The sequence below is a fragment of the Pinus tabuliformis genome, chromosome 7 (assembly GCF_031772625.1).
Source record: "Pinus tabuliformis cultivar Carrire ecotype Pingquan chromosome 7, CPIR1, whole genome shotgun sequence".
Taxonomy (NCBI): domain Eukaryota; kingdom Viridiplantae; phylum Streptophyta; class Pinopsida; order Pinales; family Pinaceae; genus Pinus; species Pinus tabuliformis.
Genome location: NC_142293.1, coordinates 1,380,189,687 through 1,380,209,024, shown reverse-complemented (window position 1 = coordinate 1,380,209,024; position 19,338 = coordinate 1,380,189,687). Strand labels below are relative to the sequence as shown.

The following is a 19,338-nucleotide window of genomic DNA, read 5'->3' as shown; positions in this document are numbered from 1 at the left end:
CCTGGAATTGCACGTAGTGTCACCCCTTAACTTATGCTATAGGAATGCGGAAAACTATAGCGAGAATGGAGGTAAGGTAGTTGGCTTAACATTCCGTCGACCTCACTAGTTGAATCAATGCATGTTGGGAAAATAAAATCTTCTATGGAAATGATATGTAATTATTAACATAAATACTTTTAAAACATCAAATAATATAGATCAAATATTCTGAAGTTTCAATCGAGATCACAGTTTCTCCAGAAGAAAAAACAGATTGACAGCAAGTTCAGTAATGTCAAACTAAATTAAACCTACCGATTGGGAAGAAGTAGAACAACGATTGACAACAACAATAAGGAGGTGCATAGAGCATCTCTAAAACAGTCTAAAATCTGTAATGAGCTCAAATGACCAAAATAGGTCAACAGGACTGGGAAGAACAACGATTGACTGCCTAGAGCATCTCTGAAACAGTCTAAAATCTATGTTAAGGAAAGAAAGGAAGAGTAGAGAATAAGATGGAAAAGGGATCCAGGTGGACTCAAAAGAGGGGCGAATCCAGAAGCGTAAACCCTAGACAATGAAGTAAGTTAGAGGAAAGCATTCCAGTAGTAGTGTTGCACCAGAAAATGTTTCGTGGAAGTAGCTAGGACTTGGGAAGTTTGAGGAAGAGCAATAACGAGGTCAGAGTGAGAGTCAGAAGAGGAGCCATCATCACTGTAAACCACCACAAACGTGCCAATGCTGAGCTGATAATGGGCCAACGAGAGGAAAAAATATTTTCAAGGATTGAGTTCCAAGTCATATTTATTATTATTTGGACATCTAATTTCATTCTGTCATATTTCACTATTCAATATTCAGGATTGTATGGAATCCTATGACAATTGCAAGGCAGATAACCATGAGAACATAGTTAACTTCAGGTGAATAGATCTAACCCTCGTAATTTTGTGAGGTATGCACAATATTCACTCGAGGGAAGCAACTAAGAGCCATGGACTGTCTTATGATTGAGAATGTTGCTGTAATCAATGCTTGACTGGCTACAATGGCTGCTAAAGTGGCAACAGTACAAATTTCCGAGGACAAAGGATAAAAAGGAGTTACTATTAAAATTTAAAATTCCCTCTTAACAAACTCTACCTGGGATTTCTTGAAAATTTTAATTTACCAGCCTCTGCATTTCATCAAAAGATAAGAGCCTTACTGTAAAAGAAGGATTGAAACTGAAAAGTAATGAGCTGTTATCATTTTTTTCCATTCCGCCAGTCACAAAACATTAAACATGTATGTACCAGTTCACTCTACATGATTCATGATTTATTGCAGAAATGGTAAAAAACTCAATGCTTATTTCTTCTGATCTCAACAAAAATTTGCATTTTGAAATCTTATAAATCTATTAAAATAGTAACAATAGTACAAAATTATATCTTATTTTCGAGTGATCAGGAACTTTAAGGCCCTAAAAGCTTTATTATGAGTAAAAGCTTATAATTTCATTGTCTTCTAATAGTTTTGTGTGAACGAACTCTAAATTTCTTGCACCATTCTGACTTGAAGTAAATGCACAGGTGGTATATTGTAGGGAGACAAAGTCAACCTGCAATTGTTTTGGAGAAACCTGTAGAGCTTGTCAATCAGTAATCCTTCAAAAGGCCCAGTGCTCTTATTAGTCTTCAATGTGATTTTTCCTAGAACATACACAAACCTTGTATTCTTTGCCAATTCAATCTACTACAATTCCTCATCTAAGAGTAGTTACTTTCTTCCACTGTATTTCTGCTTGCATAACTTCTGTCATGTGAGGAGGAATGAGTTCCTCTAAGCTTGAGATAGTCTTTTACGCTTTCAAAAACCTGGTTGATAAATTCAGATCCTTCAATGTTTGGGGCATCTTTGTAACCATATTGGGCTACACATTTATATACACCTTTTGGCTCTAGTTTTCCAACCATAAATCTCTCCGACAAAAGTATTGTCTTGACTGGAACCATTCTTATGGTGACAATGACAAGAACTTCATGCAGAGACCCCACATTCTTTACATAATGCTCAATAATCGGTGGTAAGTCAGAAATAAGGTCACTGCAAAAGAAATGAATTCCTGGTACAAGTGAATTCACCCCGACAACCAATCCATTCAAACCTTCTATGCTGAGTTTTCTCTGTGCTAAATATTTATACTTTTTCTACCTTCCTTATTTCCAAGAGAACATTATGGTCAGAAAAATTGTTGCAATGACGAAGGGACACCAACCACCCTGTGGCACCTTATTCAATACAGATGATAGATAAACTCCTTCAAAGATAGCAAAAAACAGAGTGAAGGGTGGTATAAGAAAAACATGCATGTTCCAAACCACAAGCATGACCAAAATTGTTGCAATTAGGAAGGGACACCAACCTCCCTGTGGCACCTTTTTCAATATAGATGATAGATAAACTCCTTCAAAGATAGCAAAAAACAGAGTGAAGGGTAGTATAAGAAAAACATGCATGTTCCAAACCACAAGCATGACCAAGGTTACTACGCACGTCGTAATGAACATGACACCAACCACTGCAACCCCTGCACCACCAAACACCTAAAATTATCCTTGGAAACTCAAAAGAATTCATAAAAACTACCAAATTCAGTTGTCAGATATAAATTTGTATATTCTTACCATATGCATTGCCAAACTGTGTTCCATCCTGGAATCCTACGACAATTGCAAGGTGAATAGATCTAACCCTCATAATTTTGTGAGGTATGAACAATATTTACTCAAGGGAAGCAACTAAGAGCCATGGACTGTCTTATGATTGAGATTGTTGCTGTAATCAATGCTTGACTGGCTACAATGGCTGCTAAAGTGGCAACAATGAACATTGGCCAATACATAGGTTGTGGTATTTCTTTGTAGAATGTACAGCCTATGTCCCCTAGGTTTTTTATCAAATAAGTCGCTTGTCCCGTATATGTGATAAGCAGAGATGGGTAAACCAACACACAAAAAAGCAAGTTGCACCAAAAAACCCAAATTTCTCATTATGGTACTAAAACTTAAGGAGGATGAAGCACACAGGTATGATGAAATAATAATAATTCTGTCCTTGACATAGCTTGGACCTGGATTGATTTTCTTTTGAAATGGCCCAAGTCTGCAAACATGGCCTCGGCACCTGGATCTAGTCAGAACAAAGAACTGATGTTAGTGTTTCTATTTGTATAGCTTTAAAATAAATAATTGGGATGAAGTTATGATGTTTGTTTGAGAAAATCATTGGTATGGGTTTATCAATTGAGTTAGAAAACAATTCCAAGTATACTATATGATAAAATGAGACACATATCATCATGAGAATAATCAATACCTGTTATACATAAGACTACACCTCCAAGCATCACCCATCCTTGTTTGTGATATTCATGAAAGTAATAATATATATAATATGGGTTGAATGCCTTCAATGCTCCAAAATAATATTTCACAATATTATACAGTCCGATCACGATGTTGGTCACGAACCAGGCAATCATTATGGTTGAGACATGAAGCTAACTTTACTTGTACTGAGATTTTGAAAAAGGAACAGTAGTAACAGGATAAAAAATGACGAGTACAACAACGCCTGCATGAGTTAACATACGAAAACATAAATTATGTCAGGAAGTGGGATGCCATAATTCACATTATACTCACAGATGATATCATGTTTATGATAGGGAGCTGCATCCCTCCTTCAAATAAACTAAACCATACTGGAAAACTTGATTGCATCCCAATATACTCATGGAAGGCAAGCTAATAGTGTCTACTTCGCATTCTTGTATCATCTTACCTTGGCTCATGTTACTATTCCTTGACTAAATTCCTTGCATAGCTGACATCACTGTAGGAATAAAAAAGGCATCATAATTTGGAACAAAATCAACATGTGTGATGGAGCATTGAGTTGAGGTGCCACGTTGATACCAGTTTGACATGAAAGGATTTTTTGAGATACATTTATGGGCAGACCTGATTGTAGGAGTCAGCGCTCCAACCAATCACCATACAAGTGCCCATCAGAGATTTATTCAAGCTTAGTAACAATTACTATCATGATTCATCAGCGGCTAATGTTTAAATACTAAATTGCAAAATGTAGTTAATGCCAAATAATGTATACATTTTTTATGGCATTAGGCAGTAGCAACAACAGAACTAAGTTGTGGGTTCTGTATTGGGCAAATTTGTATTGTGGAATTTGGGTTTTGCATGAGTATTGTTGTTTCTAGAGAAAACGAGGTTATGAATAATGGTGGAGAGATGTTGTGCAATTGCATAGAATGCAATGATAGGTGGCTATGGTAAACATGGGTGTAATGACCAAACACTGAAACTATTTAATGCAACGCCTAAGCTAGATGAAGTTACATGGAATTTTGTAATTTCAGGATATGCACAGAATGGGTAATGCCATGAGGCCCTAAATTTTTTTGGTCAAATGAAGGAGACTGTTTTTAAGCCAAATAACTTCACCTTTAGCACCATTGTCAAGGCCTGCACTAGTAGTACAACTCCAGAATAGGGGAAGAAGATCCATGCTAACATTATTAAGAGTGGATTTGAGGTAGATTTTGTTGTTGGAATCACCCTTGCTGGCAGGTATAGAAAATGTGAGAATGTAGATGATGGACGCCAAATGTTAGACCTAACCACAAGATAAAACAACATCAGCATCATTAGTTAAGTAGAAAAGATAAGAAGAAAGATGCATACTTTTATAGGTGTTTTTCCATATTCAATATTCATGACATATAGCTTGGAATTGGATTGATTTCCTATTGAAATGGGCCAATTCTGCAAGATAAAACAAAATTAGCATCATCAGTTAAGTAGAAAAGATAAGAAGAAAGATGCATACTTTTATAGGTGTTTTTCCATATTCAATATTCGTGACATATAGCTTGGAATTGGATTGATTTCCTGTTGAAATGGCCCAATTCTGCAAACATGGCCTCGACAGCTGGATCCAGTCAGAGCAAAGAACTGATGTTAGTGTTTCTATTTGTGTAGCTTTAGCATAAATAATTGGGATGAAGTTATGAATTTTTTTTGAGAAAATCATTGGTATGGATTTATCAATTGAGTTAGAAAACAGTTCCAAGTATACTATATGATAAAATGAGGCACATATCATCATGAGAATAATCAATACCTGTTATACACAAGACTACACCTCCAAGCATCACCCATCCTTGTTTGTGATATTCATGAAAGTAATAGTATATATAATATGGGTTGAATTCCTTGAATGCTCCAGGATAATATTTCACAATATTATACAGTCCTGTCATGACATTGGTCACAAACCAGGCAATCATTATGGGTGAGAACATGAAGCTAACTTTACTTGTACTGAGTTTTTCAAAAAGGAACAGAAGAATTTTGCCCAGAAAAACAGAGCTTTCGAACGGGTAGAATCTCTACCTCTCAAACCCAAGATGGAGGTGTCGGCAACAAAGCCACCATCATAACAACAATCAGAAAAATTTTCTGAGTCGTTGCACTCTTCTCAAGCAATTCCTTTGTCTTCGAGTTTATAGCATTTCCACCATTTTGCATACTGAAAAAATTCAATCTAGTATATGATGCAAGGAGCGTGAATTGCTTGCCAGTGCTTTTTTCAAGGTTGACAACCCCTGTATTCTTTGCCAATTCAAGGTGTTGCTGGAGAAACACCTTATGAAATTTCCGAGTTGGCAGGAGTACTTAACTAAAGAAAATTGAATTGAAGATGTGTTTCGTCAGACTCGATTTAAAACACAACCCACACCCACAGAGGATCGACAGGAAAATAAAATTATTGTTCCCATCATGTGCTTCAAAAAGTCGATTGTATTGAGACATCGAATTAAAAAATTACATGTCAACAAGGGTGTTTGGTTAGGAAAGAGGTGTGTTACATGCTCCTACCAACGTTCGAATCTTATAGACACGTTTCGCCCCTCGAGGTCAGGGTACATCTTGCGAAGCAAAACATGACAAGCAACCAGGGCCATATACAAGTCTGGGGAGACATTATAATAGAAAAGATACCCACCCTCAGTTTCTAAGAAAAGGGATCTTTAGAACTGTATCTCGTAAGAAGGCTACATTAAATAGTAATATATTCATATTAGCCATGGGTTCAATTTCCACACAGTGATGTAAGCATTTTGTCTAATATAAATAATTAATTATCAGCGCTATAATTGAATTTAGAAGAATTTTGCCTAGAAAAAATAGAGCTTTTGAATAGGTAGAATCTCTACCTCTCAAACCCAAGATGGAGGTGCTAGCAACAAAGCCACCCATGGCTCCGTTCCACAAGTCCTTCTCTCGAAATTTCTCAACCACGTGATTGGTCAATGCAAAGACCCCTCAGATTGCAGCAAATGTGAGACCATAACTCCCCATAAGTTGCATAGTCTTGATCAAACCTGAAAGGGAAATGCTCCTTTCAACCTTCGGCACATCATACCATCTGGCCACCATACCTCCTCAGACATACCCCCAACGAAACCACTCATCTTGTCACTGAAAGTCTTAAACGTTAAACCAGGGGTGTCTTCCATCCTTATCTTCTCTGTAGGATCCATTTCCACCAATGTATTTCCTTGCAAAATCCTCCAAAAATGGAAGTCTTTCATATTAAAGCCCTAGATTATTAAAACCCTAGATGAGACTAGTGTCATGGGAGCGGAGACGACGTTTTCAGTACAAGAGGTCGGAGAGAGTATGGTTGCTAGTGCCGAGCCTTATCTACCCTCGTTACGCAGCATTTAATGCTTCGGCGTGTGGTATACAGGTCGTCGAACCATATTTCACATCATTAAACGCTGCATTGCCATTGTGGATATTGGTCGCCGTTGCTGGGAGAGAGGTCCCCGAGACGAGGATAGTGGGAAGCCTTATCGACGACGAGAGGTCGCCGGCGGGAAAGGTGGGGTCGTCCGCAAAGGGCCAAAACGTTGTACCTTTAAGACTGGTCCGATTCTTTCATCCTCTCTCCTTCTTGGGCATCGAATGTCACCTCATCTCCATTTGTCTGGAAACAGCTCCTCTGCCTCCAAGAGAACAAAAAATAAGTTCACAGAGCATGTATCTAGAACAGAGTAAAACCAGGCAATGTATGATATAGTAGTAGACAATCCGAAGAAACAAACCTCTCCATTCATCATGCGCTTCGGTTAAAACAAACACATAATAACCCTCGTCTTCCCTTACTCATGGTTAATCCTCTTTTTACAACCTGCAGATATAAGCTGATTTCAAATTAGGGCTACATCTATCATAGAAATTAGAAGCAAACTAGATTCTATCTATTACAATGCCAATAATTAAAATCCTTGCAATCTTCCACAAGATGAATCTGAAACAATTAATAAAGAAAATCCATTAAACCATGAATAAACTCCTAGGGCTCTATGCATACCTGATTGTCCACTCCAGGCCAGGCGGTAGTATGCATACCTGATTGTTCATAGAAATCTGAAATATAAAAATAGTCACATCTATGTTCTTCACCACGTTCTGCACCAAAAATAAAATCAGACAGCCAAACAATGAAAACACACAGGGCAGAAATGTGTTCTGCAACAAAAATCAAATCAGGCAGCCAAACAATGAACAGGCACACGCATCAGACAGCCAAACAATTTCATGAGCTTCCACTCGGAATTACAATGAACAGGCACACGCATCAGACAGCCAAACAATTTCATGAGCTTCCACTCGGAATTTTAATGAGCTAGTCATTTAATCTTAGATGATCAATTCCATTCCAGTGCGAGAATCACTTAGAAGTATTGCCGAGCGAGGGCAAGTGCGAGGTCTCCATTCGGAGAAGCACCTGGAAGTAGCGTAGCGTCCAGCGAGGGTAAGGGTGAGGTCGATCTGCTGGGTCGCATCTCATTTTTTTTAATACTATACCGGTCTAATCAATTGGATGGGTAAGATTATTTTAATCGTCTAACAATTAAATTAAAGGCTCAGAATTGTACACGTAATCCCAGAGGAAAATTGATTTTAAAGAAAAACACTTTACGGCGTAATTAAGAAATATTCGGAGAATCAACCATGGATATAAAAATACCCAAAACACACAATATAGTAGTTATTAGAAATGGAATATAAATGAATATTCGGAGAATGAACCATCGATATAGAGATGCCCAAAACACACAATATGGTAGTTATTGGAAATGGAATATACATGTACTTTGGGCTACTATCATCAATACTATATGAGTTATAGAATTTGCGGGTATTATTTTAATAGCATGGTGATTTTCTGTCAGAGGATCTATGATTATTTTTGAAGTTATTATTTTTAACGCAACCATTTAACTTATGGCTAACTAATGCTGATGACAGCAAGAGGGTGAAGTGGCCACTAATAGCGCAAGATCTTGCCACCAAATGCAGTGCAAACTATAACGGCAGAAATGGAAGTGACCACTAATAGCGGAGGATCTTGCCACCAAATGCAGTGCAAACTATAACGGCAGAGATGGAAATGGGCTTGAGATTACTCTAACAGTAAATGTCGAGATGGCGATGATCTCTTAACCTCGTGGGCACCGGTTCATATCTATTAACCAAGGTTGGGTAGAGAGCGATTGCCTAATGTGTATCTCTACGAATCCATTATTAGATATGATACGTCATCCAATGTAAAGACCTTCTGGAATCAGCTGGCAAAATTGCTTCCCTAGATGTCCAACACAATGTGCGTCTGACTCCTATCAAGCTTTCACAGAAGGGTGCCCATGGGGAGTGTCCAAATTCTAGCTTCTACAGGCTTACGATTCAGCTGAGAACCCTTCAGCTCATGCGATTTTTCAACAGGTTAGGTAGCTGTAGGAAGATTTTTGGAACAGGTTTTTTGGGCTTGTTTTCTCACTGATCAAGAAAGTACAATTATTCATAGTGTAATTTGTAACACCATTGTCCAATATTGCATTTGAAACATTAGGATAACTCGGAGGAAACGCTAACTAACATGTGGTGCAAAGGTGGCAAACACCCTTGTATTTTGAAGAGGAATGCAATGTGTACTTGTATATGCCACAACAATGAAAATAATTTGATTAATAAAAGCAAGGGCATTACGAACATAACTCTCAGCCTTCCGCACATTAGGTTTTTCTAGTCAAAAGACAAGTTTAACTTGAACTCTCGTTTGCAATATAAAAATGCGTATTGGCTTGATGAATAGAATAAAATTTATAAGGCTAAAACTTTCAACATTGTTAGAATGATAAAAATAAAGATTTAGTAATTTACATGGAAATTATAAAAATATTAACATTGAAAAGAATTATATATACATACATAATCGATGAAGATTTTTGCGAACAATTTTGATTTGTTTATTAGCATGAGGTTACTCGTGGATTAATTGATATAGTAATGCAAAATTATGAACAAAAGACTGATATTAGAAAGCATGATTGTAGAATGATATTTCATTATGGAAATGGTACCGGTAAGAGAGGAAATGTTGTAAATAATGTGGTGAGTAAGTTGAGATGGATTTATTTTGCGAATTATTTATAATTTTTTATTATAAATATATATTATTAAAATATGTAATTTTAATTTTAAATTTTAAATTCTAATTAATAATATTAGATAATGTATTAAAAATATTTTATTTAAGATATATTTTTAAAATATTTAATAAATTTAAATTTAAAATAAATATAAATTATTATGATAAAGCTTAATTTAAACATGTTATAATTTAGTAATTTGGTTTAAAAATGATACAAATTTTAATAAGATTTCTGAAATCTAAAAAAAATTCAACTATTATAGTTATCAAGTTTCAGAATTTTGGATAAATAAGATTTAAAAATTTCACTTTTGGAAACTGGAAATTGTCCGTACAATCAATATTGTGTCTTTTTGGACAACATCAAATGATAATAAACTCAAGAATATACCCTCTTAATCTAGAATAGTTACACAATTGAGAATGAAATAAAAATGAATTCCACCAAGAAAATGAGTTAAGTGAGCTGTCAACCATATTTCCATGGTTGATTTTGTACAAAATGTTTGTCCATTTTATTTTCATTTATAGTCAAAATGATATTTAGTAGGGAGGATGTGGTCTAATAGTTAAGTGGAAAATTTTGGTTTCACAAATCTGGCCTTCCAATCCAAAATCGAGCTATGTATTTGGTTTCACAGATCTTGCTTTCCAATCCAAAAATCAAGCTATGTATACCTGAGGGAGACCTACTCAGTGTATACTTTCTTCCATTAAAAAGTATTAAATAAAATAGTGAAAATGCTACTTATTTCTCAAAAGCTATAGTTATGTTGAATGTCTGTTTTTTATTTATAAACGAAGGGAGGGAGAACCTTTATCCATGGATAAAGTAAACGAAACTTCAATGTTGAACTCAATTTCTCCAAATGTGGCTATATGCATAACCAGGACACCGAGAAACAGATTAATTGAAAGTAATTATGCAATATTCGGTAAGAATAAGCGTTCATGGCATTACAATTATGTGTTTCCAGTTATTTTGCATTGTGAAAGTAATTATGCAATATTCGGTAAGAATAAGCGTTCATGGCATTACAATTATGTGTTTCCAGTTATTTTGCATTGTGAGATGAAACTAAATGGCGGATATCCCTTATTCGTGTCTCCAATGTATATTGGGGACCTGATTTTTTTTTCTCGAGCTCGTTAAGTAGGAAAACGATGCTCAATTCACGGCTCTGCAATTCTTTCGAATTTGTCCGTTGTTGCCAGTTAATACTTGGATGTTTCCCATTTTTATGATGGCGGCGACGAAGCTCTTACTAAACACATTTCCATTGGTGGCAAAGCTCGTCACAGTGTTTTTGGTTGTTTTGTCAGAGGCGAGTTCCTGATCAATTTGAAGAATTCCACGCTTTAATTGCAGTTGTTTATAGTAGCTGTTGTCGAAGATAAACGAAGTGTTCTGGTCCAGAAATACGTTGGGGTCCTGTGTTGAAGACGACGTCGGAGATGGGCAGACTTTCTTCAACTTCACCACTAAGGTTGGATCCATAGAAGGATCCGCAGTCCCGCTTCCTTGGAAACTGTAGAGTCGATCGCTAAAGAAACTGCAGAGCGAGTTCCCAACGGTATGAGCGCCTGGAGTTACACAAAATTCACTTATTAAAAAATTTGAAGTTTGAAAATGGTAACCCAGATTTCCAGTAAGAATTTAGGAAAAAAAAACACATACAAAAATTTCCACTATTTTCTAAAGGAATTTGTGACATATTTACATTACTCTATTGAAAATTAATTCAGTTTTACCTAAATTAATTGGGTGGGTAAGATATAAGCTAATCATGAAAAATGCTTCAAAACGCTTAAAAGATATATATCTAGTATAATTAATACTACTTACCTAGTAGAGTGACCATTTCTGAGATGCTCAAACCCTTGGCAGAGAATGCTGCAGCTGCATCAGAAACGAGTGAACTAGGACCGGGTAAATTCACATCGTTTATTGAAGATATGGTTCCATCTCTTCTTCCCGTTGGTAGACTGTATTGTGGCCCTCCTGCCTGTAAAAGCTTCAACCAAGTTAGAATGCTTATGTTATTGCATCCAATAAAGCTAAGTTTATAGTTATAATTATTTAGCGTTTTATATGTATGTGATTTATTTGTATGTGCATTTATTATAGTAATTGGAAATAAATAAGGGTTTAATCTTGGATCGAATAATAATCTTTTTATAATAGGAAGTTATCATTAGGAACTGGAGCTGGATATTAACACTAAGATGATGGAGTTTGGACATTTTTTGGCATAGTTTATTTTCCTAAAAATAGTTTCTATTCTTCAACTCTTTGGATATTATCACTAAGATGATGGAGTTTGGACATTTTTTTGGCATAGTTTATTTTCCTAAAAGTAGTTTCTATTCTTCAACTCTTCTTCATAAATAAACGTATGACCTTACCCATATTAATATATTTATTAATCCATTATAGTGAGGATTGTTATATAAATTAAATAATTAATAAATAATGATGTTAATCAAATATTTAGACCTATGACCTTACCATAAAAAAAATATTTATTGAAAAATAATATTAATATATTCATTATTTATATCCATTATATTGTTATATAAATTAAATAATTAATAAATAATGATGTTAATCAAAATATTTATAATGAAAATATTTAGGAAATTAAAGATTTCCACATTATCTATATTAAAAACATATTTCAAATTAGTAAATTTAAATCATTCATCATTTTTGGAAGTGTTTACCTAGTAGAGGAATCGCAGGGACAGTAAAAAATGGCACAGGAAAAAAAATATATATATTCTTGAACAGTGTTTGGATCATGTTTTTGACAAAACCTTAAAGTTTGACAACTATAACTTAGATTTACAAAATTCCATTCCAAATTTTATTAAAATTTCACCAAAATTTCCATAATTTTTCAGGCAAAGAAAACAGTGTTTAAACTATGCATAAATTTTTTATCTGCTTAGTTATACTATACACTTATCTGCTTTTATACTCTCTGTGAGTTGAAGACAAACACTTTTCTATTCTATATATCTAATCGTTAGATTTATGAAAGTTCAAACTGTAAATAAGATTAGCTGTTTTAGATGGCAAATTTGAAGGAAATTTATACCAGGGCAACACCGTCTCTGGTAGCAAGCGCAATTATATCAGCACAAGAGACAACACCCGGGCATTTTTTTTCGACAGCCGTTTTTGCTGCATCGATTATATTAAATCCTCTCAGCGATAGATTTGGGAATGCCGCTTTCTCTGGTACCATATTGCCTACAGGATCAATCAGAACTGATGCGTCGCAGCCCTTTAATTGACAGCGTAAATCAACGTTATTCATTAGCAAAACCAGTGAACCTTTGTAAGAATTCTATTTTAACGGGTAACTTAATATGTTTAAATGAAAGACGCAGACCATAATTATCATCTTACCCTTACAAAACAGTCATGAAAATGCATGCGCAGGAGTCCAGCAGGAATAGACTTGTCTGCATTAAAGAAACTTGTGACTACTCCCCGCACGATGGATTCTGCTTGCGGACACTTGGTGTTGTAAAATCCCACCTGAAGCCCGGATTTTGCCATTATGGGTTGCAGAAAAGCGAAGAGGACAAGGGATTTTACGAGTCTGAGTGCCATTATAATCAAATGTTTCGACGTCATTGCCGTGGTAAAAATATCCCTGAGCGAATACTAATAGGGGAAAAGCTCACTGCTGTGAGATGAGAACGCTTACAACGCCTTTTATAGCAATCGAGACAATGGAGGTGACTTGGGATTCGAGCATGTGTTGTTTATCTATACCAGACCTGTGCATACGAACATATAACAACTCCCAGATTCTTTTGCACGGCTGTATTGGGGTCCGCCGTGATTGTGACGAGGTCAGATCGTAAGAAACTTGATGTTGCTTCAATACCAAGAGATAAGCTTTTCTTAAACTTTATACTTTTATGATTATCTAGGACGTGTTTGAGCTAGGCACGATTTTGATGATAGCCTCTCATTATAAATTATTTTTCATCCAACATTAAAACCAGTAACTAGTCTAAACCTAAACACAGATTAATTTTTAAAACTGAAATTCTAAATTTTAGTAACTAGTCTAAACCTAAACACAGCTTGATTTTTAAAACTGAAATTCTAAATTTCATTACCTATTGAGAGCAAATGTATTCGATTCCCTATTCATTGTGTTCGGTCTAGCCGCTTCAATGTGCCAGCTGCAATGCGATTTGATATTTGTTTGTTATATGGATGACACAATACCATGTTCTCTTTTATTCAATGGTAGGCTACCTCATTATTAGGTTATGTTATATATTTTTAATATATTTGATTAGTAAATGTTTTATTATTATTATTTAATTTTAAAGTCATAGTCAAGTTATATATTAAATTGGTGTATAAGACTATTTCTTTTTTGGGATTTGACTATTAAGTTTAGTAAGGCATACAAACTTTGCTCCTTCTTGTTTTCAACTTGTAATTTCTTAATAAAAACACATGCTCTTAACCATTAAGCTCATTCAAGTTGTATAACCACAAAATTAATGTTAAATCTAGAAGATTAAAAAAATAAAAATATTATTATAAATCTTATAATCCTTCCAAAATTATGGAGAGTTAATCTCTTGTCCCTCATCAAAGATAAAATAACTATGAGAAACGTTAGACTGATTATAAGTCCATTAAACAGTGCTCATCCTAAAATTTCTAACCATATAAATAACTGTAAAAATCTCAAATCTCTTAAAATTATGTTGTTATTTGTCATAGTACTATCGGAAAATATCAACTCACACCACGATGTTTGCCACGATCTCGCATTGTTCCACGATGTATGTTGATAACACCACATTGTTTGCCACGATCTCAGATTATTCCCCGATGGATCTCGGCAGTTGACGTTTGATTGATTTAAAATATCCCTGATGGTGTTGCACTAAATCATCAATATTCCTTGGGACATGTGCAAGTAGATGGCACTGAATCGAATGGCGTGCCCTCCACATTGTCGTGGAAATTTCCTAACCCTAATTTTTTGGAACCCGTGTTACTTCTTTTAGGGTTTTCTTTAAAAAAAAGTCTAATGTTCCATACATGATATCAGGACATGCACATGGCACAGTGCACCAGTCAAACCAACGAAAACCTATGTTTTACGGGTTACGCATTTGAATATTTACGGTCTGAAATTATACGAAGTGCATAATATGGGCCCTGACAACTCTGCTAATGCTAAGAACGCTTTATCTTTGGAATATTAAAAGGGCCAAAAATTTCTAATCAGCCATTTGATTTTAAAGGTGTAGAACATTGTGAGTCACTTGGTCACTTGCCGGTCACTCGATCACTCGGTCCATGGATAACAGAGAGTAAATAAGATAGAGCAGATAACTGCAAAAAGTATTTTGACCATAACCATATCGCTGTTGCTTATCCAAGATCTAAAAGCAAGCTGAGAGTTATCTAAACGGAAACATCGCAATCGCACCTCGTGAAAAGGCTCCGCGTAGATGACTTATCATTAAGTTGACCAGTGGTATCTTCACAGACATTTACACAGTGATTCTCCATGCTCTATTTACTATAAATTGGACGCTGTTGTTTAGTGGAAATGTTTTTTTTTTTTTTTAAATAGGGTTTCTTCGCATAATAACTAGTGCATGAGTTGGGTTGTACAAAACGGGATAACTGATTAATGTATAGTTCATAAGTGGATAATGCATAGCCGTGGAAGCTAAAAGAAGTAATTTAACTCAGCTAGAGCTGCTGCATAAGTTTTTGAGAATTGCGTAATAGATTAATATTCAGTTAACAGACAGAAAACAACCAGCAGAGCAATTTAACAACATTTTGGAAATGAAAATTACATTCTTGCATGTCTTTTAAGGGTTAATAATAACAAATCAGCACATATCCTTTATACATGGAGATGGATAAAATCGTATACATGTTACATAGAGATGGATCAAATACAAGTATTCCTTCACATTTAAATTTAAAAAAATGCATTTTTAGAAATTTGATAACTTTATAATCATCGAGAATAATTTAAATTGATTATAAATTACAAAATTTGTAAAATATTTTAATTACAGTAAAATTGTCATCACTCAACTTAATAAATCAAATTTTTAAAATGCAATTTAAAAAAAAATGTAAAACTTTTAAAAATATTTGTAATTCTGGGAAATCAATTAATATAAACTCTTGATAAATCTAGAATTGAGATAGATATATAGTAATTTAACGTTTTTGTTGTGATAGGAGGAGTCATAATGGCCACCTCTTTGCTACTATTTAGTGGGTTGGGTATTTCCACCTTTAAACCTATAATATCCATTCATTCTATATGGGGAATATCACTACTCATGCATGTATATATATGAATGGAATGAATGGAGGTATAGGATCCTATTGAAAAATGCAATTCAAGCACCAAGAATTATAGGTGGTGAACCTAATCAACCCACTCACAAAAATAAAAAACACTCACATCACACACCAAACAATAAAATACATATGTTCAAAGTGAGATACTATGTTATAGGTTACATCATGTAGTGCCATATACTAGGCATAGGCCAAGGATTCCCATTTCATGCATGTATATAAACACCATAGGAATTTCAATAGGATCATATACATCCATTCATTCCTTGGTTTTCGCTACTTGGAGGCCAAGGAAATAATACAAATAACTTAAGTTTATCATTTCAAACTTCTTCTTAAGGATTGATTTCACTTTGGTTAAATGTTTAGGGTTAGTACAAGTGAGGATAAGGTAATAAACATAAATAAAATGTATTATGACATGACTTCCTATGTTCTTAATGTTGACATTAGATTGATAACAACATTTGGAGAAGCTAGTGTCAAGAATAAAGATATCAATTTTTGCATACTAAGTGTAATGAGCTTATTTACAATCATTGAGATATTTCTTACATGTAAGGATGGAGTCACTCTAGAAATATTTAGGAGGTTTTAACATGTATATTAAATCTTGTAGACCCCATATAAGAAGGCATATTTGACATCCATTTAATGAACCTCCCATTTAAGTGAGGTAGTAAGGGCTAGAATGGAGTGGATGGAATTGATTTTGGAAACATAAGTGGACCACATAAATCATTGAACAAGCTATAAAGGAGATGAGGCATGCTAGGAGGCATGTTTTTCAAAAATGTTTTGATTTTATTACCAATAACACAAATGAAAATAACACCATCTCCATAAGAAAAGAGAATTTTTTTTTTCTTAAGCAACAGTCCAACCTTCTAATTCATTAAAGTGTAAATTCCATTACATAATGTACAACTGTTCACTAGGAACTTGTGAACAAAGTGGAAAAAACCCAAGACTCCCAAAACCCAGCCCAAGGCTGAAGTCCTGCCCCTTACACACCACACTACTACCTCTTAAAAGGAATGTCAGGCCTCCAAACAACTAAAACATTAACCGCTAACTTTCCAGGTAGCCAGGAAACCTTCAAAGCTAAGAGCATCAGAAGCCATAAAGATCCTTAACCCGGAAAGTCGTCAATAGTTCCTTGTCTTGTGTCACCCACCTCGCTTTCTTAATCTCCACTGTTGGATCCTCCTGCTCAATCCAACAATTGTATAGGATTTCGCACTGTGAAGAAGCCCGACTGTTAACCATGAGGTCCCACTGACTTGCTCGCTCCATGCTGACCGTCGATCTGCTATCCCTGATCCGATGGCTAAGGATCATATCGTGCGGTGCAACCCTACCAAACATTACTGTGCGAGAAGGGCAGTAATGCCTCAGGCCCCACTGCCACGTGTTATCCGATGAGTGGGTTCGCTTCCAAATTCTCAAAACCGCTTCCCACTTACACCACATGCGATCGCCAGAAAACCTTCCCTAACATGGTAAGACGATCACCAGTGGAAAACAGGGAGTATTACGGCCCAAAATCAATACCCGAGACGGATGGATCATCCCTTTCTCTCCTCGTCTATGCCTAAACCCGTAACCGAAACTATCACCACCATTTAACCTTTCTGCTAAAAAACTGGCTCTCCCCTTTTGTTTCCCCTGGCTCTCTGAGCAAATTCTTTCCTTGTCTGCGGGGATCGAACAAGGTTTGCCACCCATACCCGGACGAGCCATGCCGAAAAAGGCTACCCATGCAAAACACCGAGATTAAGACCTAGCTGCTAAGTCCCTGTCCTCTTTTGCTTGCTCATGACACAAAATTTTCACTCTGCACTGGGGCCGATCCTGCCAATTCATTGTAACCCTATTGTCAGGACAATTCACCCCTTCGTTGGCCAGTAGATTTGCCAGCTTGCTGGCAGTTCTGCACACATGGTTGAAACTGATAGTAGGAAGACCTTGGAGATGACCCTGAATTCTCTGGAAAACCCGGATAAGCCTCCAGTGTTTTGAAACTTTCTCCGGCCCTGTTCCACAGTTGATTCTTTTAACCAAGTTAATAATTAAATCTGAGTCCGCTTCTATAATCACATTCGAGCGGTTGTCCTGCTTCAAAAACTCTAAGCATTGCTCCATAGCCATTAGTTCTGTCATGTTATTGGTAGCTTTACCTAAATGACCATGGAAAATGGAGATAATACTTCCTCTTTCATCCCTTAAAACCCCTCCATAGCCAGTTGTCCCTGGGTTGCCTTTAGAAGCTCCGTCAATATTGTATTTCAAATACCCTGTCAGGGGGGTATACCAGTCATTTTTCTCCATATTTGAAGAAATCACTTGCCTATCCAGGCTTTGAGGAATGATTCCCTGAATACCCAACTGCCTGAGAATTTTCAAATCTGCCTCTAAAGGAGGATTTTTAGGATAATTCTTCACTGTGGATCCTACTGTTTCCTTCAGCTGTTTTAAAATCATGTCAAACAGGAGATGAGAGGGTTTCTTTTCTTCTTTAAATATTCTCTTGTTCCTTTCTTTCCAAACATTCCATATAATAAAACTTGGTGTTAGGGCCCAGGCCGAGTTAAGCCATTCATAATCAGAAAAGTTCCTTCTCCAATTATTGAGGGTGTTAATTATACTCCCTTTGTCTCTATCTGATTGACGAAAAATGATGGCAAAAGAATCCCATAGCCAGGAGGTAAAGCTGCAGCTATTTAGTAAATGTTCCATTGATTCCTCTTGAGCCTCACAGAGCTGGCATCTAGAAGGCCCCAGAACCCCCCTCCTCCTAATATTATCCCAAGTCAAGATTTTTTTGTGATGAACTAACCACATGAAGAGTTTGATCTTCATCCACCCATGGTGCCTCCATAGGTTTGGCCAAGTCTTGTCTAGTATAAGAGAATTCAACTTAAGTAGAATTCCTTTTGCTTCCTTAAGATTGAAGGTGCCCTCATTATTATTGCCCCATCTTAGCTGATCTTGCCCTCCTGTTACTAAGATTTTCCTTTGCTCCAGCATTTTCCTTAGTATCTCTGCTTTTCTATTCAAGGGGCTCCCCTCTCTGCCAATGATGTTCTTCCAGATTCTCCACTTTTCTGTATGCTGTGTATGCTCCCAGAAGTCCTTTACCTTAATTAGTCCTTGCATATCTGTCTCGTGCTTAAGGTCTAAAAATTCCTCATTTAGCAGTATTGGTTCTTGTTGCCACTTGTCCTCCCAGAAAAGAGCTAAGTTTCCCTCTCTGATCTCCCAGAAACTATTTTCTTGTACGAGGCTCCTGTTCTCCCAGGCTTTGTTCCAGATGTGTGAGCCTTTTATGTTTCTAGACATTCTTATGAGATCACTAGTGTGCCATGAGCTAGCATATTTTTCCTTCCAGATATTTT

The 19,338-nt window shown here is 36.0% G+C and overlaps 1 protein-coding gene and 1 pseudogene across 1 annotated transcript; both read right to left on the bottom strand.

Moving 5' to 3' along the window:
- Positions 1 to 1,518: 1,518 nt before the first annotated feature.
- On the bottom strand, positions 1,519 to 6,598 carry LOC149252784 (potassium transporter 26-like; annotated as a pseudogene).
- Positions 6,599 to 10,567: 3,969 nt separating this feature from the next.
- Positions 10,568 to 13,243, bottom strand: LOC149252783 (peroxidase 57-like). The gene is made up of 4 exons (XM_089456720.1): positions 12,974 to 13,243; positions 12,660 to 12,848; positions 11,405 to 11,564; positions 10,568 to 11,142 (listed from the first exon to the last, which is right to left on the bottom strand). The coding sequence occupies exons 1-4, from the start codon at positions 13,202 to 13,204 to the stop codon at positions 10,727 to 10,729; spliced, it is 996 nt and encodes a 331-aa protein (XP_089312846.1). The 5' UTR covers positions 13,205 to 13,243; the 3' UTR covers positions 10,568 to 10,726.
- Between the last annotated feature and the right edge of the window lie 6,095 nt (positions 13,244 to 19,338).